At 45.1% G+C, this 27961-nt stretch overlaps 1 protein-coding gene across 7 annotated transcripts; it reads left to right on the forward strand.

Moving 5' to 3' along the window:
• The first annotated feature begins 1741 nt into the window (after positions 1-1741).
• Positions 1742-27735, forward strand: SH2D1B (SH2 domain containing 1B). 7 transcript variants are annotated; one of them, XM_040583097.1, is made up of 8 exons: positions 1742-3498; positions 5197-5301; positions 7027-7164; positions 14532-14701; positions 16734-16829; positions 16957-17116; positions 22456-22519; positions 24693-27343. In XM_040583097.1, exons 6-8 carry the CDS (start codon positions 16983-16985, stop codon positions 24927-24929), a joined length of 435 nt encoding a protein of 144 aa, XP_040439031.1. In that variant the 5' UTR covers positions 1742-3498; positions 5197-5301; positions 7027-7164; positions 14532-14701; positions 16734-16829; positions 16957-16982; the 3' UTR covers positions 24930-27343. The 7 variants fall into 7 exon arrangements, with proteins under 7 accessions (XP_040439031.1, XP_040439033.1, XP_040439032.1 ...); XM_040583099.1 differs by lacking the exon at positions 16734-16829; XM_040583098.1 differs by lacking the exon at positions 7027-7164.
• The last annotated feature ends 226 nt before the right edge of the window (positions 27736-27961 follow it).

The raw sequence follows: 27961 nt of genomic DNA on the forward strand, positions 1-27961 counted from the left end.
CTAATTATATCTTACAGTTGGCATGTCATGTTTTCCCATTGAAACCTGAAATACAAAATTTTGAGTCAGCAGGATTTGTTTATGGTGTTTGTATGAATTATCTTTACACCACAAGGGTCTCTGGTCCCCTTTGGGTATTGTAAAGAAATGAGCAACATGGAGAGATTTGTGTAGGACTTCATGGAATTCACTTGCGATCATTACTCTGGGGTTCTACAATCATTTCTCCCAGTCGTCTATACCACCGTGGTCGACGAGCGTGCTAACAAATGGCTATCGCCAAGCCTGAACAAGCTGCACCCGCTCTTTGGATGACAGAATCTGAACTGCCTGCCTGAGGCGTAGCACGGGGTGCTTGACTTCAGCTTCTCCTTCATGTTGTTGCCGTGGAATCACCCTTGTGCAAATCGGAAACCTCTGACTTGACGTGGAATCACCCTTGTGCAAATCGGAAACCTCTGACTTGACGTTAGGGACGGGGCATAGCTTTGCAGCGCAGCGGTGAGTGGCAGAACAGCTTTGCTGTGTGACCACAAACTATTTTTTTTTGCTTGATAACTTTATCCCTACTGTTGTGTCTTCATGATAACATTTGTCCATATCTCCTGTTGGAACACAGTGTGCTCACATAATGATAACACATACCACTATTTAAAAGTATATTAACTGATATATATAGTATATCATAAGTATATATGCTATATTTATATAGTACATACCATAAGTGTATATGAGAGAGGATTATATCATGCACCGGTCTTCTTGGTGGGTTGGAACAGTTCAAGCTTCTTAGTAGAAGCAGCTACTAGTGTTCTCTCGTCCTAATTCCGTAGCGTTTTTAGAGCTGATATCCAACTGCAGCCCAAACAGACAGAATAATTATCCAAAAAGCTAAGCCTGATCTTTCATCATAACGATCACACTGCTTTCCATTAAGGAAATAATGTTATTCAGGAGGTGACTGAACGCCAGCCTCTCTGATAGTGTAGCAGACCCCTGTGATCTTGAACCTACTTTTGCTTTGCGCACCACCCGCCACCTACACTAGCGTTTCTGCAAGTAGCAATCCTGAATAGTACTGTAGATTGGAAAATTGATTTATATTTTAGCACTTTTAAAAGATGTTCATTTACAATGGAAGGAGAAAAAAAAAATATCTCTACTGATTTAAGATGTTGGATAACATATCCCTCCATGCCTTTAGCAAGATGATGTCTAGCAGTGAACTCACCAACTCTGATTGATCACACAGACACCCAGCAATTGTGAACGGCTAATTAACCCTTCAGTTAAGCGTTTCTAATCAGACAAAACAACCTGATTATAGGTACTACATCCTGAGAGTACAGGGGCTGCATGGTAGCCTAATGAGCTAAATCACTTTATTTTAGGAGAGAACATACAAGAGTAACCAGCTGGCTGTATTTGCAGCATTGACTGCGAAAGAAACTGAAGAGATCTGATGAAGCACAAGCTTGCATTGTGACCCAAGGGGTAAATAAGCAATATAAATATGGCTATGATTTTTTAGATATGTGTATGTATGTGTGTGTATGTATATATGTGTATACACACACACACACACATATATATACACACATATGTGTGTGTGTGTATATATATATATGTATCACGTCTGATATATAAAGAACTGGAAGCTAGCCACTTGGTAGCTGTGAATTCTTGCCCAATTAGCAATGCAAACACTTAATAGGGTTGTTAATATTTCATTAATCGTTATTATATAGACTCACAGTGCCATCTAGAGACCGCGTCCAGATTTTGAACAGCTTTCAGACCTGATGTTAGAGGAACAGAGAAGTCTTTATTGTCATACTGAAGGTTTCATATGTTACTCCCGGAGCTCGCTGCCTTTCACCGAAACAACGCCTTGCTTTGTGGTTATTAGTATTATTCCGTTTTGAACATGGGCTTATCGAGTGACAAGCCTTTGTGGGTTTTCTTTTTGCAACCTGATCTTAAATATGAAAATGTGAAGAAGACTGGGGACTGGTGGAAGTGGGCTTAAACAAAACTAACCCTGACAATCAAGCCCAATCCCTGATGTGACCTGAACTGCAGCTGTGTTGTTACACTCCAGAAGCACCATGCTCTTGCAAGATAATCCTTGTGCACTTCCAGGCTAATGCAGGTGGCACGTGTTTTCCCGTGCTGAGTTTATTGGGATGGGGGGTAAGGCTCAGATGGGCAGTGCTTTGTATTTCCAGCCTTTCTGGTGAGGCTCGTACTGGGCAGCCTGCCTGCTCGCTGCTGGCCAACATGCTGTTTTCAAGCACGCAGCTTCACAGCCGTTGCAACAAGGAAGGGGATGCTGCAGGCACAGCCGAGCAAGCCTCTGGGGAGCCTTACTTCTGCTCTGTGCTGCAGGGAAAAAATACTTGGCAAAAGCCACTTATCAGAAGGACCAAGGTAAACAATCTGGGATGAGCAATGGAGAGAAATAACACATTTTAAAAAATTTTTAATGATTTTTTTTAATAAATATTAAAAAATGTTTTTTTATTAAACCCAAGAGACCTAATTAATGTCCTGTAATGACAAGAAACCAGTCTGAATTTTCCTGAAGCATGAGTCGAGATCTGCCACGGTAAACAGTCGCAGCTGTGTCGGGAAGTTTGGGATTCAGGTGGCCCCAGGGTGAAGAGCCAGCGCCAGGAGCTGGGTGGCATGGCAGTGTAGATCTTCCATGGCCATAGCTTGTGTCCTTCAGTCAGGCATCCAAAATCCGTTGGGTTATGTCTCTTGTCTCTGCAGAGAAGGTACAAATGTTTCATTTAACCCCCAAAAGGACACTCAGGACCCACAGAGGTGCTGTCATTTGTGCTTATCCTTCCCGTTCTTGGCACTTTGATAGAGAAGGGAGAGGAAGGTTTGAAAGCCTGGGAAGCTTTATGGATTATTTAGGGAAGTCCAGCTATTCCACTGTACTGGCAGTCCCACGCTCAGCCCTTCTCAGTGCCCGTACAGCATATCAAAGCTGAGATGACAGCTACTCCCAGCCCTCCCAGTTTTTTACTTTACACTGGATGCTTGAATATATGTGTTGTCTTTGTGTACTGTGCAAGCTTAAAAGCTTCTTTTCTTCCCTTTAAAGTAGAGTGTAAATGGGGATCGGGTAGCCAAATGATAACAATAAAATACTGTGTGGGTTGAAAAAAGAAAAATCACTGGCAGGCAACACTTGGTCTACCTGGACCCTCACGCCTCCCAAAAGCACGTCTCTACATCTTCTTGAACAAATCGCTCTTCCCTTGGCAGAGGGAGACTCTGCTTCTTGTTGCTCCAGGGATGAGCATGTGAGGGTGTTTAGCTATCACAACCTGGTCTCACTGTGTTGTTTTTGTCCCATGAAAGGTTTTTTCTCTTCTGGAAATGAAGGCAGAATGGTGCGAGGAGCTTGGTGACTACCCCAGCCGACCCAGGATCACCCTGCTGCAGGAGGAGCAGCTGTGCATAGCTGCACCCAGGCTCTGCCAGGTGACCACTGCACAGAGTAAATCTCACCCCTTTCTGAGACAGCTGACAGAGTGTCTGTGTCAAGGACAGGCAGGAGCCAAAAGAAATCTTTTATAAAGTGCACACCACTGCTTTCTCCTCATGCAGCCGCTGCACAGCCCATGGGCAGCCCTGCTATCACGGTGATGTCCCTGGAGAAACCAGGGTAACCCTGTGCCAGGGTGGGTGAGCAAAACCCTGCCTTGATGCCTTCTGTTCCTGCTCTTTTAACACCTAAGATATTTTTTTTTTCCCCACCTTATAGAAGAGTGGAATCAATCGATGAAAATGGAACATATTAAAACGTGAGGGCTGGCCTCAGCATCCTGCTGCGGTCCTCAATCCAGAGAGTAAAACCAAAGCGAAAAGGACACAGAGTATTTGGGCTTCTCCGTCGGCACCGGGCACAGGGTGCCATGTATCCAACAGCCTGACTCCCACGATGATAAAGAGCCTTCCTTGGGTTTTTTTTTAACTCAGCTGAGTGAAACATAAAAAGGGGAAAGAAAATGACAGCACGTCCCAGTCAAAAATATTGGTGCAAGGGAGGCCTGAGGAAGCCTCCTGAGCTCCGCCTTGGTTATGGATCCCACCCCCTCATACCCCTTCACAGGACTAGTCAGAATGGCTGAAAAAACCCTCCCTGCCTTTTTTAGGTGGATATACGGGCAGAGGTGTATCGCTTCATTGTAATACACTAATACAGGCCGGAGATTGTTCTTTGGTTGTCGTACACCTTGTTGGTCCCTTCTTAGTTTCTCTACATACTTTAGTCGCAGTCTGAAACAAATCACTGGACAAATTCTGTACCTTTATCCAGAAATCTGTTTTCTTTCCCACTATGAAAGGATTTTCTCGCTTGTTTTGGGGGTCTAAAGTTTCACACTTGAATACCTATCTAAAACCAAAGCCTACAGCCCCAGTCTGCCTGCTGTTTGCCCAGTCCTGAACATAAAGCCGTCACATATGTTGCTGTGCGAAGCCAAGTGAGATGTCATTTTATGGAAGTTGTTGAGGAAACCTACAGAGCTCCTTCAGTTTGACAGGGCAATTTGTTGAGTCACTTCAATGTGACAAGTCAGCGTGACAGACCTCTGTATCTTCAGCAGTCAAGAAATAACTCTAAGCCAAAACCAAATGCCCAGCATGTAGCAAAGAGCCAGGGGTGCGGAGCAGAGGGGTCTAACCGGGCTCTCTCAGAGGGCGCACAAGAAATCAGATCTACTTGATTGTTTGCTGATAGCTCTGTTAAAAATTAGTTTGAGACTAATGTCTTCAAATTTGTAAGGAAGCCTGTGGGTAAAACCTGCTTTTGCTGTAACTCCAGATGTTCCACTTGCACAGTTTTACAGTCATGTTCAGGGCTTTCTCCATGGGGACGGGGACTGGCACCCACGGCTGGGACCAGGCAGGCCCTGCTGAGACCAGGGTTTGCTGCTGGACCTCAACTGAAAGCAGCTCCTGAGTCCAGGTCACTGTCCCTTAGGGGCACCAGGGTCCCCTGCAGCCATGCCAGCTACCCCATGGTAACCAAAGGGTTTCTGCATTGCATTTTCTTTCTCTTGGTCCTAATTACAGTTACAGAGCATTTGGGGGGGGTGGCGGTGGGGGTCGGGGGGTGAGGGCGGTGGTGTTTGCATATGTTTAAGTGATGTCATATAACAAGTTCTTTCTTCACAGGTGAGAAATAAGGCCCTCGTGAATCCATATCCAAACAGATGTCTTCTCTTGATCACAGAGGTGAGACAGCGGCTGCAAGCAGGACAGACTCAACAAAACAAAACGGTGAGGTGAGGGCTGCCACATTTGCACTACCAGTGTGTCAAGTTACAGAGCTAAGAGCTGAGACACGGGGAAAATTGCATAGTAAGGTTTATTTTGCTGCTTTTTAATGCAGCACTTCTGTATACATCGATTATAACAGTCTCTATGCAATCACGCATTCTTATCCTTCTCTCCTCTAGAGGAGTTAAGTGAGCTTTGTTGATAAACTCCCAGATTTCCAATGAAAAAAATTGAAGTGTTCAGGCCATTAATTTTCATTCCTGTTTCCTTCTTCCTGATTAATTTAACCAGTGCAGTGGAGTTATTTTCAGAGGCACCAAGGCAGAGAGTCATTTCACACAGCTTTCGTGCTGTGAGATGGAGCATTTGGGTTTGCATATGAATTTGATAGTAGCAACAGTAGCAGTGGGAAGCTTTCCGTGCCAAAGGGAGTCAAAACTGAGAACTCCATCGCCAAGAGTTAGTCAGTTATAGCTGTGCTGCCGTAGTTCAAGTCCTTTCTTTCTCCCCTCTTCATCAAGTAACAGAAAAAACATTCCTGCCTGGCCCAGCAGATCAAATCCAAGCATGCTGTAAAAACATAACAGCCTTGATAAATGTTGGCCTCTACTAATTTGTGTCAAAAAGAACAGAGGCTCGCTAACTAGACTAGAGATCTAGAAGAGTTAATTTTGGCTGAAGAGCTAAATTGTAATCTGGTTTCCTAAATCTTAATCTACTTCTTTGCAAACTAGTGAAAACTAGTAGAAGATCGGTTAGGGGTTGGGGGAGGGTGTTTCTCACTGAAACAGGGAGATGCCTCGGCAGGTGAATAGTAAGCTGCCAACATGATGCTCTTAGGCTCCAAAACCCACAGAACATGTGGGACTCCTCACATGGCTTCCACTCAGGTCAATTATAGAAACTGTCTTGAAAAAGGGAAAAGTTCCCCTGCTCAAATGCAGCGGTGCTGGAGGACATCAAAACTAGCTACCTGAGTTTGATCCGAGAAGCTGAAGCAGTGCAGGAAAACCATACTGCAGTTCAGTCCGCGGGCTGTGTTTGCACAAAAGCCATAGCTCTAACACTGCGTACTGCTCTGATGAGTCGCTTGCAGTACATCAATATTTGCTCATATGTCTTCAAACAAAATAAGGTGAAATGGTCTAGATGTTTCCCCCTCTATATTATTCTCTTCAGCCTGTGGTTGTTTTTAAGGAAAATGGGATTTTGTTTCACTTACACACCCTTTTTTTTCCTAGTCCCCCTTCTTTCCCTCCTGTGGTGGTTTGTCTCCACCTTTCCCTTCACCTGTGGCTCGCCTCATCACTGACCTGCTGCGTGATTGTCTTTGAGGCATCTGTCGCTCTTCCCATGGTTTTAGTGTCCCCCACTTCGAGGCCTTTTCCCAGGATGTCACTTAGGCTTCTCGTTGCACCCTGCTCCCTCTGTGCCCCTGTTGTCCACCTCTGTCCCTTCCATCCCGTGGTCTGCACTCTCCTCAAGGGGTTCCCTCGGCCTCTTTCTGGCTTTTCTTTGAGGAGTCCCAGCAGGCCGTGACTGAGATCTTTCTCCCACTTCTTTCTGCTGCAGTCAGCAATGCCTCCACCAGTTGGTGACAACTGGCTGACAGACCCTGCTAGGTTAACCGCCTCTGCCCAAGTTAACCGATGCATGCGCTGGGACCCCTGGCTGCCCAGCTGGCCTCCCTTACAACCGTTCCTCCCCTTATCTTCCCCACCACAGAGCACAGCAAAATGGACACAAGAGCTGAATATCACTTTCAGTGGAGCATCTCTAGGCTTCCACATTCAGTTTTCATCGCAACTTTGCAGATTCTGTCTACCAGCCCCAGGACATGCCCTTTTAAACTCATCTTCACCGGTAAGGTTCTTCCCTAGCTCTCCTTCCACAGCTTTTGTCCTCTCTTATACAAAAACTGTACTCACTTTGTTACGAAAAGAAGTGTATTCCTTACACTTTCTTTTTCTACGTATCTGCTAGTGACCGTTGTTGGAGGTGACATATAAAAATACCTTGTGGTTCCAACTAGGTGGGCAGTCCTAATGTGCGGCGAATGAAGAGACGGGACATAGCTTGATGCAAGCAAGATGTCAATTTATTGTACACAATCACGAGTTTATATATGTTTTCAGAAGCTGCGTGCTTTAAACAGATTGGTTCTTTAAGCTAAGAATTACATACTAGGCAATCCCTGATTGGTGGTTAACTGCCATCAATTAACAGCAAGGTGTTACCTTTCCTTGGCGCCATCCGTCTCCCACTCCCCTGTGCTCTGCAAACATGCCTCATCATGTTAATTGTTGTGTCTATTCACACTCCTTGTCCTCCCAGGGTTCGTGACCTACAAGCTCGAGCACATTCCCCTCAGCTAACTGATTGCCACTCCAGCCCGCTCCTGCACTAACGCTTTGGCTTTGATACACTGCACAAATCCTGCTTCAAAGTTCTTCTAAGCTGTTCTTTTGACTCCATTATTATTAAGTCTCTGACTTGAACTCCCATTTGAGTTTTAACCTAGTTGATACTCTCAAGCATAAGTATGAGGATTTGGGTCTGTCTGCCTTGCTCGAGTGGACTCAAGCCCAGGCTCTATGTGAACGTGTCTTGTAAACCGCTGAGGGTTTGGAGCATTGTTTTGCCCTGTGCATGCACTGCGCCGTGCCCTGGGAGAGCCTGGCTCTCTGATCGCCTCTCTGCAGTGTTGCCCAGACAATCAGTAAAGGAATAGGAAGTGTTTGGTAGTTGAAGGCTAATAATTAAATGCTGGCGTCAGAGTGGTTCAGAAAATTATGCAAGAGCCCTCTGAAGCTTACACATTATCATCCTCTGTTTTTCTTTACTGTATGCAGTGCCTAATTACTACAGAAAAAAAGGTGTTTTCAAGTTTATGCAAAGGTGGAAACCAGCAGCACTAGGACAAGCCACTCTTCCAAAGTGGTAAGCTGTAGCTGCCGGGTACACAGCGCCCTGGACAGGATGATGGCAACTTAGTGACTAGGAAAATCCTAGTAAGGGTAAAAAGACCTATTAGTAAGAGTAAACAGAGAAGGTAAAAAAATGTCACTGTTGATGCAACTCTGGATGTGAAGGGTGGATGAACACCCTGGTCAGAGTCTTGTTGTCAAACAGTAAGGCAAAGCCTACGAAAGGAGAGTTTTGTAGTGAAGTCATATGGGACATAGCAGGAGTGTAGAAATGTGATTGTCGGTGGGTTTTGTCATCTCCCGCAGCTTTATTTGCACATTTAACAGAGAGGCAGTGCTGGGGGGACATTGTGATGAGAACTGACTTCTTACTGCCTTGAGTGAATTGTTTGATGTGATATTTGGGACCAATGATGTCTTAGGAGCTGGATTTTCAGGGTCTGTAACAGTTAACATGAAGCAGGACTGTCAAACCGGGGGAGGGGGCTGCTTTTGTGAAAACAAGGCTGAAGAACGGGCTCCGTAGCTCTTGAAGATTGTGTTATTGTAGTATAGACTTGTTCTGAGAAAGTCCATCTCTTACAAAGACCTGTGCCGTTTAGGATGGATTGAATGAACTTCCAGTCTATCATTTTTTGGGTGGAACGGGTCTTTCGCTGAAGTCTGCAGAGGAATTTTGGTGGCATTGAGCTCCTGGAATGTCTTTCCAGTCAGCCTGAGCGGTTCCTCTGCAGGCGGGCAGCAGCCGAAGAGCCGCAGTGCCCAGTGCCCGTGGGATTCCACATCCCTCAAGCATCTGCTCTCCACTCCCTGGCCAAAGCCTTTCTGGAGGCACCAAGATCTCTCTAAGCAGACACTTTATGTCGCCAGTTTCCTCAGTTTAAAGACACTGAAAAATGTCAGTGGAAACCTTTTTTTCCCCCGTCTCTCAGGTTTTCTGATTTTTATTTTTTTTTTTTTTTTTTCAAGAATATCAACTCAAATACAAAAATTGGAAATATAAGCTCAGGGAATAATTGACTATGGATCACTGAGAATCCTGACAGCAGGGTTGCCAGTGAGAAGGGAAATGTTACTTTTGTGACTATCTTGCAAGTAAATTTTTAAGTAAAGTTCTAGATGATTTCAAGACCAAAACCCCCTACTTACACATACTCATATATATATATAACATTTTTTAAAAATGTTTGGTTCTATGACTTTTTAATTCTAATTTTAGCACAGAGAAGTTTGCATTTTGAAGGATCATTTTCATTTTACTTGTATTTTAAAAACAGACAACATGTTAACACGGTTATAAATCAGGGGTTTCCTCCTAGGTTTCATTTTATTAGAAAGCTAATGGCAGAGTTCTGGAGCCTTGGGGATTTACTCTGGCACCGCACAGGCAGCTCTAGCAGCAGTCCTTAAGTAATAGACACACTAGTTACATTTTCTTCTTTCATTTACATCATAACGATTTTTCTTTCAGTCTGAATGAAATCTTGCCATCAACAAATACCACAAAATAACTTTGTACCCAGGCACGATACATTGCAGAAGTACAGGCTGGTGTATATACAGTGCTACAGTTGTGAATTCTGCAAAATTAAATGTAATTTGTAAATACAATAGTACTTCTTGCAAAAACCTTTGTTGGTTGAGTTTGTACAGTAAGCCTCAGCACTGGGACTGCCTAGTGACACAGCTCAGCGAGAACTCAAATTTTCAGGAGCCTTAGCTAGAATGCAGCTTGCTTTGTGCTTTCTTGTGGTTTTGCTATCTGGTCAAACAGGAAATGACCCTTCAGCTTCCTGCTTTGCTCTCAATAGCTGCCGAGCACACCGGCTGTGCTTTTCGCTGCTTTCAACCACAGCTTTCAATCTCCCACACCCTCCCCAATTATTCAGTGAGCACTCAATGTTGATGAGCAGCCCAGCTCTTCCTCAGCTTTCCGACACTGCCAGGAGATGCTATCAAGAGCCTTGCTGTTAGAGCTGCAGCCAGGAGAGGTGGTAGAACCAGAGCTCTCAATGTGCTGGATAATATGAGGTGTCACTATGAAAAGCCCCCGCTAAGTTTTACGCTAACAGGAGGGAAAACTGAAAATGGGTAAAGGCAGGAGTACGGCAGAAAAGAAATTAGATGGTCGAGCAGGACTTGGCTGCCGGAATGGTGCTGGCCTTCTGTAACAGCTGTTCTCAGTAGGGAAGAGGATTTTTTTCCATTATAGGCATAAAATTTTATAGAAGTAGTAGCCACAGTGGCGTCAGAGAAAACCAAAGAGAGCACTTGCAAGAAAATGTGGCTTGTGGGAAGAGACTGGAGGAAGTAGTTGCACTTAGTTGGGAAAACACGAGGCTGGCTGAAGGACCTAAGTGTTCTGACATACGGAGGGGTTCTAGGAAGCGATGATCTAGCTGTCTCTTTTCACATAGGAGTAGGAGCAGCTCAGGATGCAGTCTCTCGGGGAAAAGAACTTTGCTTTTTCCCCGCTGACATCTGAAAGTTAGTCACTGCAGGAGGCTACCCTGGGAACTGTGAAATCTCCTTTGGTGGATAAGGAGAAAAAACCCAACCTAATCCTATTTTGGAGTGGAGTAAAACTGTTTTAAAAGCAGATGCACAACAGCCACAGCTTGGTTGGTGTAGCCAAGATTTGAGTGGCAATGCCCAGGGGCTCAGCCCAGCATGACCGCCCCAGCTGCTCAAGCCCCGCCGCCTTGGGGCATCACTGCCATTGTACCTTCTCCCCAGGCTCTCATCACTAACTGCACACAGCTTGGAGCAGCTCTCAGAGTTTTTTTCCCCTCTGAAATGAAAAGCCCTTGTTGTCACAAACTTGCCCACCATGGTTTTCCCCAGGCAGGGTTACAGCAGCTTCCAGGGTGGGCTCCTCCGCCCAGCTCCACTCCGGATGCACAAAAATGATGATGCCATGCAGTATCCTGAACTCACTGAGAAAGACTCTGCTCCTACCTGTCACGTAAGCAACACCCCTTCTAGCTCTTTTCTGTTCAAACGAGAGCCTCTCTGACTTCAGGCAGTCTGGAAATTTCTATTGGTGAACAGTGGTGAAGAAACCCAGGTGTAGCTCTCTCTCTGCATCCTCCAGCCCACAAACTGAAATCCACACAGCTTTAATTTATTTCATTAAATACAATTATTTAAGTACATAATTTAATTAATTTACATTTAACACCATAGGCTCATATTTCTGACGGCTGCTCAGACTCAGCTGACACAGCACCCTGGGCATGCAGGTTTGTGTAAGCCAAAAGTACTTGCTAAGATTCTTAAGCCAGTTAGGAAATGCTTGCTCAGAGTCTGCAGCTAAATTTGGCCCACAGAGATATATTGGTATGTAATCCCAACACACGGTGAAGATTTGATGCTGCGTGGTGCGAGTTGTGGTGAGGCTTGTGGCACAGCTCTGTGGTGGCCAACATCTCCCACTGTCTTCCAGGTATTTACGGTGTCCATCAACAGGTAGCCCAGGCTGTGATGCACAAGTCCTCTTTTGTCTTTGCCAGACCTTTCATTTTTGCCCTGAATTAGCCCACCAGGGCCAGAGCAAAGCATATATATGTATATGTGTGCATACAAGGTATGATATGGAGCTCCTGTGTCTGGCCACCAAATGATGTTGGTTTAGCGACAGATCAAGCCATGTTTACAGCCTCTCTTTTCTCTCACCCTCCCAGACCTCTTTCTCTGGCATATTTCTATGATTTCTGCTTTTAAATGAAGCTCCTATTCCCAGATTCACTTGAACACTACAGGTAGGTAAGGTAAGGTAAAAAGATCATATTAATTCCTGGGTGCCCTCTTCTATTGAAGGGAGCTGTGGAAACTTGTTGCCATGACATATGCTTCCCAACTTTTCAACTCCACCAAAGCCGTTCCTGCTTCATGCACAGTGCATGGAGAACCACAGGAAGGTTTTCTGTGCCTGAAGTTTCTGGTTTACAGTTAGAACTTCTGCTTGGGAATATCACTTCTTTGTTTGAATAAAGAATTGGAAGCCTTAAAAGGAACTAAAAATCCATCATTGCACAACTCCTCCCTCTGATCATGACTCATGATGCTTTCCAAGGCAAGAGATTTTTCAAACAATTGTCTTGGATTAACCAGAGCAAAGGTCTAATCTTACCACGTAAAACACGTCACTGCCCCTGCCCCCGGCCAACAGAAATACCTCAGATGCGGGACAACGCTTGTCAGCAAATGGAGTGCATTGCACAGAGAAGGCCGCCTGACTAGTTGCACAAGAAATTCCTTCCTGTCCTCACAGGAACTTACCACGATGGTTGGAAAATGTGAATTTTTGCTGAGGTTCTAACTAGAGCTAGTTACGCAGTTGCACGCCACTAAGGAAGTCCACGGTCCCAGGTTCTGACCCAGTGCTGTGGCTGCTGGGACAGAAGCAGGAGCTGGAGTTTCTTTTTTTCCTGGAAAGCACAATGGAAGTGTTTCTAAAGAGGAATGGAGACCATACCTGTTTTTGTAGTAGGGAATTGCTAGATAGGTGCACAAATATAGTGAAGAAAGCAAACTTTCCTCAGCAGGGAAAGCTACTGAGCCCCCTGTGCTTTCTCTTGAAATGAAGGTGGTTTCACTTTCATTCTTCTGCATCTGGAGCAGAAAGAAGCAGGTAAAAGGGCTGGCTTCCTTAGACGTAAAAGTAGCAATTCACCACCATCTAGTGCTGCTTGAGATGCTGTAGTTATTCCGACTGAACTCCATCTGCCCCAAAAGGTCACGAGCCTGCCTGTGGCAGCCCAGTGTCACACCTGCCAGCCCAGTGTCACACCTGCCAGCCCTGTGTGGCCATCTCACTTGTCCTAGGATGTCTCCTGCAGCACTAGGCACTCGTTCAGGCACCTGAATCCGTGCTCCCAGAGGATTTCAGAGGCGATTCAGTTCAGTGGGTTTTAGACTTAGAAACCAGGAAGACTGAGCAGAGCCTCACCAGTAGTGGTATCCACAGTTGAGTACCAAGTTCAAAATTTCTTATTTGCACCGGTGTAAGCACCAGTGCTCTGATACTGCAGGAGCTCAGCAACTGCCCAGACCTTGAAATAAGGGAGGGGGTTACATGTATTAGTGATCATGGCTGATAGTATCTTTCACTACATTCAGTTACTTATTACCAAATCTACTAATATGTGATGTCTATTCCAGCCCCTTTTACTTTATGCTAAGTCTTTCTTCCAGTTCAAACCCTTCTGCTGTCCTTGTTTCATTTTCTTTAAAATCTTTTTCTGTTTGGCGTACTGAATTATTTTATGACAGGCTAACTCCTTTCTCCCTTTAACCAGAGCTTTTCCTTTTCAAATCTTCTTTCTCTGTATTCTCAAGCTTCTGTCCATTTTTCCCCTTCTTTTTTTTAGTCCTACGTTATTACAAAAAATTTTTTTTTCATTAATTTTCTGATAATCCTTAATTGTTATACCACTGCAACATTAACTCTTCCCTCAACTGTAACTCCTGATTGCTATTCCAAAATTTCTCATCCCATTGAGCCTCTTGACATTGTTGCAAGGTCTCTGATAAAGTCACTATCATTTAAGTTCCTTGATTTAAACTCTACTTTACGTCCCACTTAAGCATGTTTTCTTTTTTTTTTTTTTTTTTTTTGAGGTCCATTGCCTCTTCCTTTTCAATGGTTGTTAAGTATTCTTCCTGTCATTCCATTGTCTTGTTCTCTTTCACCCAGTCTCCCCAGTTGCTGCCCTGTGCACCGTACCCTCTTCCTGCCCCTGCCATGCTTCCTCCATCCAAAGCATCTCCTGATCCCCACTTCCCCTCGCATGATGCCCTGTTCCTGGCTCTCAGTGTCATCTCAGACTTCACCGTATCTTTCCAAAGCCAGTGCAAGGCTTCCGAAGAGGCTCGATGAAACACAACCGTGCTGACTTAAAGACCGGCACCAGCGCTGTGTCTGCCGTTGGCAGGGAAAGGCAAAGGCTGGCAAGGAGGAACCTATGCTCCCAGTGTGGCCAAAGGAGGAAGGTGGGCAAGGCTGGGGATGGGGACTGCTGATGGAAGGAAGCCCCAGCTCCTGTTTCTCCTTGAGCACTTTCATCTTCTCAAAAGCCTATTTTGCCACCAGAGCAGCACACTACTGAGCGGTCAGCGGTCAACCTTTTGGTCAGCCTTTTAAGGAACCTCTAGATTCAGTTCTGTGAGATCTACTGAAATTGCTGTTTTCTGTTTCTGCACGTAGCTAATGAGGGCTTTAGGGAAAATTATGAAGAACACGTACCATTGCCTTCCTTAAAGACGTACAGCTGGTTCCTATCTGCTTTCCTTTTGATGCAGGGGAAAGGGACCCCGCCTGAAGCAGGGCAGCACTGAGCAGCCGCTGCTCGTCCTGTGCAGAGCTGGGCTGCTGGGGCAGCTGGTCACCTCACGCTACCTCATGGAAATCTTCTATTTATAAGCTACGTACACAAAAGCCCCACGGAGTCCTGACCCATAGGAAAATACAGGTATATCTGATAACAAGAAGAACCTTTGCAATATGCTCTTAAGGACGCTTGCAAGGTGAGGGGAGGTATTTCCCCCCGCTGCCCCTGTGGGGATGGGGACTTATCAGTAATCTGTGGTCACTGCAGTACAGAGTTCAGCTTTAACTTCACCTTGGACTTGCTACTTGTAGGTTTCTCTCTTAGGGGTATCTGTTTTTCTAACTCCCTAAATTTCTTTGACCCTAAACTGTACCAGTTTGCTTTATTCCTGAACTAAGATACCATCTAGAAATGCTTAGTGTCATGCATGATTAACTTGCAGTTAAAGACACTACTGTTACTATTAGAATTTTTTGTGTATAAAGTTGTCAGAGTAAGAAACATTGAAGTAACAGCTGCATATACAACACGGCTGTCCTTGCTCATCAGTGTTCAGCCAGTATTTACCCTGGTTTTTCCACAGGGTGTTTTTTCCACTCCGTGGTCAAGATGCCAGCGGTCACTATATCTCACACTTTGTTTCTCTATCAAAATCCTTGCATAGCTCTACAGGTTATTTTGATGAACTCTGTTTAAACCCTTGCATAAACAGATAATTGCTTTTTTTCTGGAAGTCTTCCTGGAGCATTCTGTGGCTTCATGACTGAGGCTGATCAGGACATCACAAACACTCATGTTCTTTTCTCAGATTCACCTATTAATTTTGAACAAAACCCACAAAAGTTCCTATAGATAATTTCCCCCTCCCCTATACATTTTTTACTCCTGCATTCATTTATTTATTTTTATTCCTGTATGTATTACTCCTGTAGGATAGCCCAGTTTATGGCTTTAGCAAGGTAGATGACACACAGGAAAATAATGGTCATAGGACTGACCATCCCCACCATCACACCTGATCCTTTATCATACTTTATTTACACAAAGGGAGGAGAACTGAGATTTTGCCAGCACCATGCCATAACTCTGGCATATCCTAACTGTCAAGTGCTTGTCATCATGAGTTTCTTGGAGTTTGGTAAAATGGGGGAGGATTTGTGAAAGAGAAGGGGTGAAATATCAGAATGGCATCTTTTGGCATTCCCTTGTCTTCTGTGTGGATCATCAGCAAGGTGGATCCTGGAATCGCACCAGACAGGTCCAATGTCACCAGTACTAACAGGGTAAGTGGCAGCAGTGGTGCCAGGTGTTACTGTCTTGAAGTGAAACTGCAGGGGTCATTGCCTCAGGGCTGAGGGTTCACCGGTGTGGTCTGGCAACAGGGAAACCATGACACATCACAAGGACTTCATAGTTCAGAAGGAGTTGGCCCTAGGTGTCAGAGACAGGAGGTGAACATACAAACAGCACGTTTTGAAATCAAGAAGACCCTTGCCAGTTGCTCATGTAGCTGGACTCTGCTTTGACCTTGAGACCTGCTTCTGCAGGTCTGTGCGCTTGTCCCCTGGTCCTTGGCTTCCAGCAGGGAAATTACAAAATGCCTGGGAAAGCATCTTCCATGGAGCAGGGCAGCATCCCCCTCATCGGGGAGCAACAGCTCTACACGTGGCTCCAGCTGGTCCTTGTTGAATTGACAGCAGCTTCCTGGGGGTAGCAGAAGACACTGTCTGACCCCCTTCTCCTTCCTGCCGTACTTTCTAAATCACAGCACAGAGACAGCAGAACTTCTTGATAAAATAGCTATACTTTGGAAATAAGAAAGGGAGGGGTGCGGGGAATGCTCTGTTTTGAAAAATCTCATTCTCAAATATTGCTAACTTTCACCAAAACTTGAAGAATCAAGTAAACAAAAAAACTTTAAAAAAAAAGAAAAAAGAAAAAAAACTTTGGGGGCTTTGTTAGCTGTGTTAGAAGGCAAGTCTGGCAAGGAAAGGAATCCAAGCATCCCCTATTTGCAGGGCTTTGAGCCACTTCAAACGTAAAAGTTAACTTAAAAATGTAACTATACTTTGGTGTCAACTCAGCTATTGCAGAGCTTAGAAATGTGACGCACAAGTCAAATGTCTGCTGACATAACATGACAAAAGATATTTTATCTTCCCTTCTGATATAGAGTGTGACCCATGTAGACAGACCATTTCCCATTTCCTGCCATCGCTGCTTGCATGAGCCGCGAGCACAGGCTGGCTGCCGCCTTGGCTACAGGCGGGTCAGTGGTAACGCCACGAATGCACTCACGTCCTTAGCACCTCCAGCTCCAGCTGTCTGCGGGCAGCTGCACTTGGAAGAAGTCCGTGTTTTAATGCTTCTGCCTTTCTCTGGACTTGCTTTGAAAGGTGGGAGAGCTTGGTTTCTGTTGTCCATGGAGTTCCCGTTTTTTCATGGAAAGATAACAAAAAGAGCCTGTGAAGATCTGCTGACCAAGAATGGAAGGAACGGTAGCTATTTAATACGAGAGAGTGAAAGCGTGGAAGGAGCCCTGTGTCTCTGTGTTTTGTAAGTACTCTAACACTAAATCTTTTATGTGTTTTCAGATAGATGCAAAGACACGTGTTCATCTTCTCTAACATTAATGGTTCTTCCCTAATATTAAAAGACTCCACAGGGCTGTGTATGTATCCAAGTAATGCTGGCTGCCGTAGGCTTCCATCACAGTGCATGGTGAGAGGGAGGTGTTTGCAAGAGACATTTTATACAGCAGAGGAGAGATGAGCTGTAATCTGTCGGTGCTGGCTTCTCTGCAGCCAGTGAGGGGAACCCAGAGAAAACAGCTTAGCCTGCCAAAACACAGGAAGAACCTTACCCAAGTTGCCGCCTCTCTAATGATGGGTAAATAGCATTTTAGCACTGTTGAGGCACAGAAAAGCCTCACAGTAGGTTACAAAATAGTTCCTTCTTCATGGGCTTCTTGTCTGATGAAATCTTAGCCTTGAGCTTCGAAGGAATTTTGTCCGATGTAAGAACATAAGCTGAGGCAGAAAGCTATAATGTCCTGCTTGAATTCATATGACAAGTCCATCAACAAGATGGGCATAGAAAATCGCAACATCTTGTCTATAACTTTTATTACTACAACTAAATTTTTATAATTTTCTTTTCCTGTAGGGAATAGCACTTTTCTTTCACTTTCAAGAAGCCTGTTTTACACTTTTCATCTATAATTGATCTGTTCCTAATGCATTCAAAGTTTATAAATTAGACTCAGAGTCTTTGTTTGACCCTGTGAGGTTTCCCACTCTCCTTGAGGACGTGTTTCAGTGCGACATGAAAAAAATTTAACACCACAACTAAGTAATTCAAAAATACCAGAAAATGTTTTTATCAATAATCAAAAAAGCATTACTTTTGAAATGAATCAAAGGAGAAGGGAGAAAAAGGGAGAGGGACATGGAGTGCTACGGGGCTGATAGGTGGAAGAAAGGAGGTCAGTGAAATGATGGAGTAAGAAGAAGAGAAATAGCAAGTGGGGGGCAAATAGAGCGCTCAGGGTGGGGGCTGTGGCAACCTGCCTCCAGTATGGTGTGGAAGGAGGTGATGCAGGGAGGGCAGGGGGTGTAGGAGGGAAAGGGCATGCATATGCTGTCAGAAGGGATAAATGAGGATCCTGGCACAGAGGAAGATGAAGAAGCTAGTCCCTGGCGTGGGAAGGTGGCTTCTGAGCTCTCCTGTGGGAGAGGGAGATGAGACAGTGAAGGGCTTCTTGGGCGTGAGCCGTGAGTTTGAACTATGGATGTAACACAGGGCCTTGTTTTGTGGGCAGAGGTGAGTTGACATAAAGATTAAGCTTGGTGCCATGCTAACACAGTTGCTTTCCCTTTCCTGGTGTTTTTTTGTTTGTTCGTTGTGGGTTTTTTAAGGGCAAAGCAGATCTATCTTATGATAGCTGGAGCACATGCTTTTTTATCTGTCACTGGTGTTCTGGGCAGGCATCTAAAAAAGCATGTGACTTCCAGATAGCCTCTGTGGATTTTAGTGTTAAAAACTCTTAAAAACTGTAGTGTTTGGTGTATTTGACTTTAACTCATGCATTAACAAATGTAATAGTTAAACTGCAGGGGTGGCAGCAATGGTATAACAGCTGCTGGCTGGCAGAGGTGAAAGCAAGGGCTGGCTTCAGATAGCAGATGGGATGGTGATGGTGTTGGCTCAGAATTGCCTCCAAGACTGGTCCGTCTGTAAGTAGTTGTCTCAGCAGAAGAGAGCTGGAAGAAGAAAGAAGAAGAAAATCCTAAAACTGGATGCAGTCAACCCTGAAACTCTCAGTGCTGTTTCCACTCTTGGATTAGGGTTGCATCTTAAAACATTGCTTAGCACCTAATACGGTTGATTCACAAATGATGCACACCTCTCAAATTAGTTGATCCAAGGGCAGAGATGTTGATCCACTTGCTAGAAAAAGCAAGCAACTCTTTATCCTCTACTGACTGAGGGAGGGGAGGGGAGGGCACTCCCAGCTTGTATCTGGGAGTTGGAATGGTGGGACAAAACTCATCTCTTCTCTAATCAGGCATGGTGTACAGCTCTGCTGATAGGTCTTCCTCCACAGCACCCTGCTGCTTTCATCCAGAGCTGTCCCAGGTCTCTGACAGCACCTCAGTGTGGACCTACTGCTCTTGCTGCTGTTCTCCTCATGGTTCAATGTCATTCTCCCAGAAAAAGCTCCTCTCACCCTGCTCTTCTGCCATGGATCTTCCCTGTGCCCAGACCAGGCACTTTATCAATTTGTACCATATGCGTCTGTTGGTAATTATTTAGTAGTTCACATGGAAACAGAAGTTTCCATTTTAACGTTAGTTTCATGTTTCCTTAGTAAAAATTGCAGTAGCCAAATAATATCCAGGCAGTAACCTCTCAACATTTAGATGATCGGTAAAGAGCAAGTTTCAAAAATGATCGGTTGCTGGTATTTTTTTTTTCTTACTTCTGTGTCTATGTGTAAATAACGAACACCCACATTTATAAAATACTCTTGAGCTAGGAACATGTGAATTTCCACAGGTATCTCAAGGAGGCAGGAACCAAAAGATGCATCCCTATGATGCAACTCTGTTAATTCAAGTAAATCTATTCTAACTGGAAGTCTTATCCTGATCTCAGTCCATAGTAACTTTTTTTTGCGGAGCAAAGTAGTTTATTTCCAAAGTTCCCATTTGTTTATGCACAAGTCCTCTGAGCTAGGCTTTCACCCCAAGGTTCTCCCTCTCGTAACAGCTCTATTCGTGTAGCTACAGCTGAGGTCCTCCTGATGAACATGTGCACCAGTTAGAAGAACTTCTTTTCAGATACTGCTCCCTCCCTGCCCTCACTTCCCCACTGGTGTGTGTTTCTGTTTGGGGTTTTTTGGGTGTACATATTCTATTTTCTGCTGTGGTATGTATTTCTTTGCAACTTTACTGCCTTTTTTGATCGTGCTTATGATGTCCAGTTCATCTCCTCAATAGCTGCCATTGGGGTATTTGATAAAGTTTTTATTTCTGTTCACAAAATACATCCAAAGCCATCAGCAGCCTGAGTGTTCAAACATTTGCATATTATGAAAAATAATAATAACCCCTGGGAAATGCAAGGAATAGTTTTCTCAGAAGTAGGACCTGTGCAGTCATGTTCTGGGTGCTGGTGACTGGAGGCTGTTCTACTAACGTCTCTCCCAGAATTCAACAGCCTTCTTGTGATACAAGTGCGATATGAAGTTTTGGGAGGGATCACGCGTGAGGAGAATAAGAAGACAGATGAGGGGGTGGGATGTCTGTGGAATCAAATTACTCTTCTCTAAAGGTCTGTGTTAGGTTTAGTTCCTAAGTTCTTTGAAACTTCTGGTTAGAGTAATCTTATATTTCACCATAGGAAACATTCTCTCATTTTGCAGTCTCAAGGGTCCCTTCTGTTTTGCTTTGCTCTCTCTGTCTCTTTCGTTTTTACTGCACAGCTTCTCATGTCTTTAATACTAGGTGCTGTTTGCAGACGTTTCCAGTCTCCTTACGCTTTGTTAAACATGTGGTGTCTCCTCCTCCCACCACAGCATCCGCTGTCGGCAGCGGGGGTCAGACGCTCAGCCCACAACATACCCAACATCACACATGCTCTTGAGTCCAGTATCATGCACACCTCTAGCTGTACTCTGGCCAAGGCAAACATAGTCTAGGTGGAAGTAGCCTGGTACATGATCACCTCTGGAATACGTGAAGGCACAGATGGCTCGAGGGGTCACTGTGTGGGGCAGCACGGGGGGAACAACAGTATGGCTTTGTGGTGCTGCAATTTACTTGAGGGCTCCCACGAGGAAAGCAGATTGCATGAAAAGTATTCTGTAACTTCCCACTCCTGTGTATGCCTTGGCAACCTCCTCCCCTCTTCTCCAGAGAAATGTCAGATCTCATGCAGAAGGTGAACCGCAAGATTTCTACAGAATCATTCTTTACCGCTATTTAGATCAATAGGGTTTTCTTGGTCTCTCTGCCCCCTCACATCTTTCCCAGCTTCTATCAATACGATCAAAGACATTGGCAAGGAGTCTTTCACGGCATCACTCCGTACCAATGTGCTTGTTTCCAGACAGCATTGCAGTCTTGTGTCCCGTCCCAGGTGACTCGTCCTTGATCTCAGCCCTAGGTCAGTCATTTGCAAGGTGATTGCTTCTCCTGTGGCCATGGCAGTTGTTGGAAGCCAGCCCGTTTTCCCCTAGAGTGTGACCTGAGGGAAAGAGAGGCACCTCACTTTTGTCTTTGGAGCTGTTTAAGTCTTCCTTATAGCTCCAGTTTTGAAGGAGGGGTACGTGATTAGTGCTGTCTTTCCATTGTGAAAAGGTTGTCTGATGAGTCCAAGCTGGTGTAAATGAGAAAGTCAACCAGGTCACGGCTCCCCTTCTCACTGCTGATGGAGATACTGCAGTTCTCTGTGACACCTGTGCCAACCCTTTGCTTGCAGTTTATTCCCACGTCAACGTTTGCACAAAGTGCTTTCTAACGCCATGAAGAAACTCTGCTGGTGTCCGGCAAGGACTTAGGCGCCCTGTGGAAGCAAGAACTCTTCTCTTACATGGCACCTGCATTCCTTACATGGAATTTCAGGGTCTAATCTGTGGTTTACCGCCTCAGGACAAATAATACAAGCTCTCGGTGACATCCAGCCTTTTCTGGATGAGTAAACTTGAAGCCTTTTCACTGCCTTGACTTACTGCATCTATTCAGTTGGAGCTGTAGTAGTACAAAACCCAGCATAGTAACGCTCTAAGCAGCTGGAGGAAAGCTCAGGTGGGTAGCTGGTGTGGAGGTGGGCTAGCTGGGCATGCTTTGTCAAGATCTGCGCTACTAAGCACAGTGTGGTGGCTGCAGGTTGATCAGAGCACTTGTAGCTACATTTCCCATACGTGGCCTGACTCTGCAGGGCAAAGAAGAGTGCCATACGTTTGGTCAAAAATCAAACAGATCTGCATAGCAATGTAGCGAGGGTCAGATCTGAATGGGCAAGGCATGATAAAGTAATAGTTGGGCTTCTGAGACGCAGGAAAACAACACGCATGAGTCATTTTGGCTAACAGACAATTAAAGATATGCCTTAGAGAATCCCAAGTCTTTTTAAACCTCTGATACATGAATCAAATGGAAAAATGAATGCATATACATACATCTATAGAGATATAGATATCAAAATTGATGCTATTCAGCGTTGGGCATTCCTTTAGATTTGTTTCCTTGGGTGTAGTCTTTCCTTATGTTGCAGTTTAAGACACAAGCAAACAAAACCAAAACCTGGCTGTGAGGATCAGCCGTAGCAGTCTAAGCAAGTTGCAGTGGTCTTGATAAAAAGCCTGATGTATGCAACAATGTTTTTCGCAGCTTTGAAGACCTCATCTACACTTACCGTATCTTCAGGGAGCACCAAGGATATTTTAAAATACAGGTGAGTAACTCTCATCTCACCTGTAAAGATCGCACTAAAGATCATGATCTTGACTAAAAGAATTGACATACGTGGACACCGTACCTTAGAAAATATTTCCAAGTTTACTTTCCTCTCTGCTCAGTTCTAGACTTTTTAATGTTATAGATATATTTTTACATATTAGCTGAGAAGTAGCTATTATCTTTGTAGAGCTCCCTTATAACCGAAGTGGATCTGTTAATCACTGACCAGCTGCTTTCTGATTTGACCATTTCTCTTAGGTAGCATTGAAGAAAAAATCTATCGCTTTCGTTACTGCCTCCTGTTCCTAATTAGCTTTTCCTATGTGAAAGCTCTGCCATTGCACCCAACACCTTGTAGGGACTCAGGAGTGCAGTGATCTTTTTGATTTAAAAGAGATGTATCTATCATTCTGTGTGATTCCGAGGCACAGAACCACGGATTTGAAGTGATGACCCCAGATAAGGCTGCTCGTTGCTTGAATAAGCGTCAGAGCAGACTGCATCGATCAAATCCCTAGGCAAGGTGAGAGGACCCTTCAAAAGCTGGCTCACTCCTCTGCTGGTAGCAGGGCACCCACGAGGGCTGCCAACAATTAAGCAGTATTGGAAGGGAAGCAGCTCGCTCCATAAAGGACACGCCAAGCTCTCACATGCTGGCAATTTCTTGCCTATTAGTGGTTTGGACTGAGTACGAAAGACACAATTTCCCGTGATGAATAATGGTTTGTTGACAGAAAATAATCTAGTTTGGACTATAGACACTCGACTGGGGTTTGCTGTCGTGCCTATCAGCAGATAATAACTCAATATAACTTTTTGGTTTTTTCAAACTCCGTTTTCCTTACAAGGTTTTGCCAAAAATGTGAAAGAAGGGTTCTGTTCTTCCAGTCTTCAAGTCAGACCGGTTTGGCTGACTAAACTAATAGACTGAAATAATATATTAGTGGTGGAGGGGAGACTGTTTGAGGGTTTTTAAGAGCCAGATTCGGCCATGAATATTCTAGTTGTAGGTTGACCCCAACCAGCAGCTAAGCACCCACACAGCTGCTTGCTCCCAGGAAAAGAAGAGCAAGAGGAAACTCCTGGGCCAAGATGAAAGGCAGTTTCATAGGTGAAGCAAAGCAAAGGAGTTGAGTCACTGCCTTCCATGGGGAGGCAGATGTTGATCCACCTCCAGGAAAGCAGGACCTCAGCACATGTGATGGTTACTTGGGAAGACAAATTCCATAAGCACAAAGGTTGCAAATTTCCCTGAATTTTTATTGCTGAACACAGTGTCAGATGGCATGGCATGGCATGGGATGGCATGGGATAGCCCTTTGGTCAACTCAGGTCCGCTGTCCTGCTGTGCCCCCTCCTAGCATCTTGTGCACCCGCAACCTACTTGCGGGTGGAACAGAGTGCAAGAAAGAGACAACCTCAAGGCTGTATGAGCACTGTCCCACAGCAGCCAAAACAGGGGTGTGTTATCAACACTTGATCACAAATTCGCAACACAGCACTATACGGGCTGCTAAGAAGACAGTTAACTGCATCCCAGCCAGAGCCAGGACACAGAGGGAGTGGCACCGGCCCATACAGGGCTGAAGGGAAGATAAAGGCTGCAGCAAAGCAAAGCAAGAGGTATTTCCTTGTTAGCTGGCAAAGGAAGCAGCCCCGAAGGCCCACTGAGGCCCAAAGGACACGGCCAACGCAGGGCTTTTGGGTGGATACACATCTGCTGCCTCTGCACATGTCCTTTGCGCGACGATGATGAGATTTTGTAAAACGTTTGGCTCCTGCTGCTCACATGCTTGTTTAAATACAACGTTTTCAGTGAGAGCTAATTACGGTGCCCCTGAACTTCTGTCCCAAGGCCAGCGGGAAGTCTGTAATGCCATTACTCTTCGATGCTCTGCTGTACCGCATTGCTGTAGCACACATCTGAGACAGTATCTTCAAGATGTTCTTTTCTCAAAAACCAAGACAGTGAGGGAGGTTACACAGTGCCGTAGCCACACCACCAAACAGGTGTCCACAGCGTGTCAAGTAGAGTACAATATTTTGTCACCAAATCTATTTACAAAACAGCTTCTTGGTAAACAAGAACCAGTCTGTTGTTCCTGTCATTGAGGGGACTCCACGCAAAGGGCAGTTGCAAACAAACTTTATTTTTGCTTTCCTTGCAGACTTCTGAAGGTGTTCCGGAGAGGCGTTTCAGAACGTTAAAGGACCTCATATACACTTACGAGAAGCCAAATCAAGGACTAATAACAAACCTCCGCTACCCATTAAAGAAGCCAAACACCTCACGAAGAAACCTGGGGTTCAAGTCAGGAAAGGATGACCTTTATGATGGTGAGAAATTTAGCTCTGCCTTTGTGGTTTGGTTTTTTTTACAGATGACTGCAGTGACAGGTTTGTAATGAATAGCTGCTACGTGTCCTCTGAGACCAGCTCCCCTGGGAAGTTCAGCATCCTTCTTTCTCTCTTATCGTCAGTGGAAAGTGGTTATTCCCAGCTCACAGGTCACATACCCTCATCCCCCACAAATCAACACATTAAAATTACACAAGATACAGAAGGCAAAGCACGATGGTGCCCACAGCTCACTCCTTCATGGGCGTTGATGCTTCTAGTCTGGGGAAGGCTGAGGGCCACCTTTACCCCGCGAGGTTCTGCCAGGCTGCCGGCTCCCTGCGCTTCTCTGGGCATGAAGGCTGTCTTTATGAAGACACAACCTTCAGTGTCCAGGTTGAAAGCTGTTTTTATATCAAAATCCAGCTCAGTTCTTTTTGAGATGCTGGGGACAGGGAGGAGGGGGGAAGCCAGCCAGCTTGTGGTTTGTTGTGATTGATATTTTAAGTTGGTGTGTTGAAAATAAGAAGCATATAACCTTGTGCTGAGGATCACAGCTGTGGAACCAGAGAGTTCAGTCTCTGATTGCTCTTCTGCTACTTTATGCTCACAAGTTCCAGGTATAAGATAAGGATACAGCGTTTCTGCCTGACAGAAATGTTATGCAAATGGCTACAGTAAAGGTGGAGGTTTTCACAAGGCGGTAGACCATGCTTTGTAGTCCCGTGGCATCTTTAAGTCTTTGTTTTGGGGAGGATGACTAGAGATACTGTTGGTAACTTGTCAGCGTCTCTCAGGCATTTGAAAGCCATTCTTCACATTGCTGCTGCCTGATGCTCAGCTGCAGTATCTATCAGGTCACAGGCTGCAAAATAACCTTGAAACTCTTCCAGGTCCTCTAGGTGTAACGAGAGCCACAGTGAGAGCACGTGTGAGCAAGGGAGATCCTTCCATTAAGTACCATTATTGTAAAGGGAAAAAAATCTTGGCATATGCAGTCTTTTGTGCGATTTGTATCTCGTGACGATGGCTAGCTACAATGCGGTCACGTGGGCCAGCCTTTCTGTGCTGCAGTCGTACCCCCTGTCGTAGCGTGCTGGCAGATGCTGGTTTCCTGCACACACCAAGAGTGCAGCAGCTCCGGCGCTCCCTGTGCCAAGCCGACAGGATGGGATGGGAAGGGGCGAGCTCTCCCCACCGCTTCATGCACTACGCTGCATGTGTAGGGGCCAGTGCAGCAACAACCTGTCTGAGAGAAACAGTAGCAAAGGGACATTTCCAGGGTCTCCGACATTACATTATCACTTGTACCACTGTGCCACATTTGCTCTAAAAACATTTTTCTGGTATCTTGTCATTGCCATTCCAGGGAGATGGAAAATAGTGCAGTAGCATGGATGTATTTTTAGGAAAAAATTGGGTGTAATGCATATTTTATTGTCTGGTCCTGCAACATGAACTTTTCTAGAAGATGCACATTTCCCTGGTCTGGGCTCACAGGGAGGGGAAAAAAAAAAACCCACCTTTCATTTCACTACCAACATGTTTGTGGGTGTCCATAAAAATGGAGTCTTCTCAAAACAATCAAATTACTTTGGAATTGTTGACGTTCAATTTTAATTTCAGTTTCACTCCTACAGCATTCCAGACTTTCCCCTCAGGCTGCTATATGACATGCTCCCAGGGGGAGCTTAGGTTAATGGCGTGGCATCTCTCTCTCTCTGAAATGCAGGCACCACACAGAACCCCGCGGTGCTTTCCCAAAGCAAGAACCACACTCTTCTGGCCCGGGCCTTCGTGTTGCGCCAGCAGCTGGCTTTTGCAGCACGTGCACACCTGAGCACGCCAGTGTGACCAGTGGGACACCTCAGGGGACTGGACTCACAGTAGTGGTTGTTGGGCATTTTTGAACGTTGTTTTCTAGCCTGGGAACACTGTGGCTGAGGGTGGCTGCTTCAAGGGACAGGAAGTTTCCATAGTGGAGACCGAGTGCCAGGCATTCCATTTCTGCCTTTCCCCCAGCTTCTCAAACAACATAATGCACCTGACAAGGTCTGGGAGGGAGAGGAGGTTTTAGGCTCTCCTCCCTTGATTGGAGGAGAGTTTTTCCGCTGCATTTTAATTCAGAGAAGAAAGGGGGTGTTATGCTATAGTTATAGCTATACCTCAGCTATTGATGTTTTTACCAAGTGGGGACGGTTTCCAGCATTTGGCTGTTCCTCAGGAAGAAGGGGTCTCACACTGTGCAAGAGCTTGCTGGCTCAGGAAAGGCAGTCCAGGCTTTGGCTCCCCGCGGGCTCCTGGAGGACCCAGCCCATAGCACGTGGGACCTAAACCTGGCCCTGCAACAGCAGAGAGTATGCGGAGAAACCAAACAGAGTTACTGACACCTGCCCAGCGACACGGCCACTGGCCAGCCTGCTTACCATGGGCTTTCAGAGGAGCCGCTTGCAGTAACAACATCTTTGGGATTTATTGATTTCTTTACAGAAATTGATGACGACGACTATGTCACTGTCTTACCCTGAATGGTCTGCAACCGGATGATTTGCGAAGCTGCCGTTTCGGGCTGTGCCACGGCTGCCAGCTGGGCATTCCCCGCTGTGGATCCATACCTCTGGAATTAGTCTGCTCCTTTTACAGACTCTCAGACCAGCAGTATTTTCTCCCGGTAGATCACATACAAACTACTATATGTTTTTGTTCAGCAATAAAAGAAATAATTTTTATAACGGACACATGCATCCATATCCATAAATATGGACGGAAAGGTATCTGTGTGCATCTAAGTGTATTTTTGTTTTTCAGTCAGCAAATAGTCCAAGGTGTCTACTGCTGAAATGAACAATCTGTTAGAAAGCAGCAAGACAAAGACAAAAAAAATGCATGTGTGTAAAACAGTAGTTTATGGCAAAACTGATAGGTGTGAATAAAAATCATACACAATAAAAAAAATTGATTGGCATCATATGATGCTTAGAAACCCCCAAACTCTGTTAAACCTCTAGACTCTGCACGACTGACATTACCTCATTGCTCCATAACAGGATAGTATTTCAGCTCTGTCAAGGAATACTAATATTATCCTGTAGTTTGGAAT

Source organism: Falco naumanni, chromosome 2 (genome assembly GCF_017639655.2).
Source record: "Falco naumanni isolate bFalNau1 chromosome 2, bFalNau1.pat, whole genome shotgun sequence".
Taxonomy (NCBI): Eukaryota; Metazoa; Chordata; class Aves; order Falconiformes; family Falconidae; genus Falco; species Falco naumanni.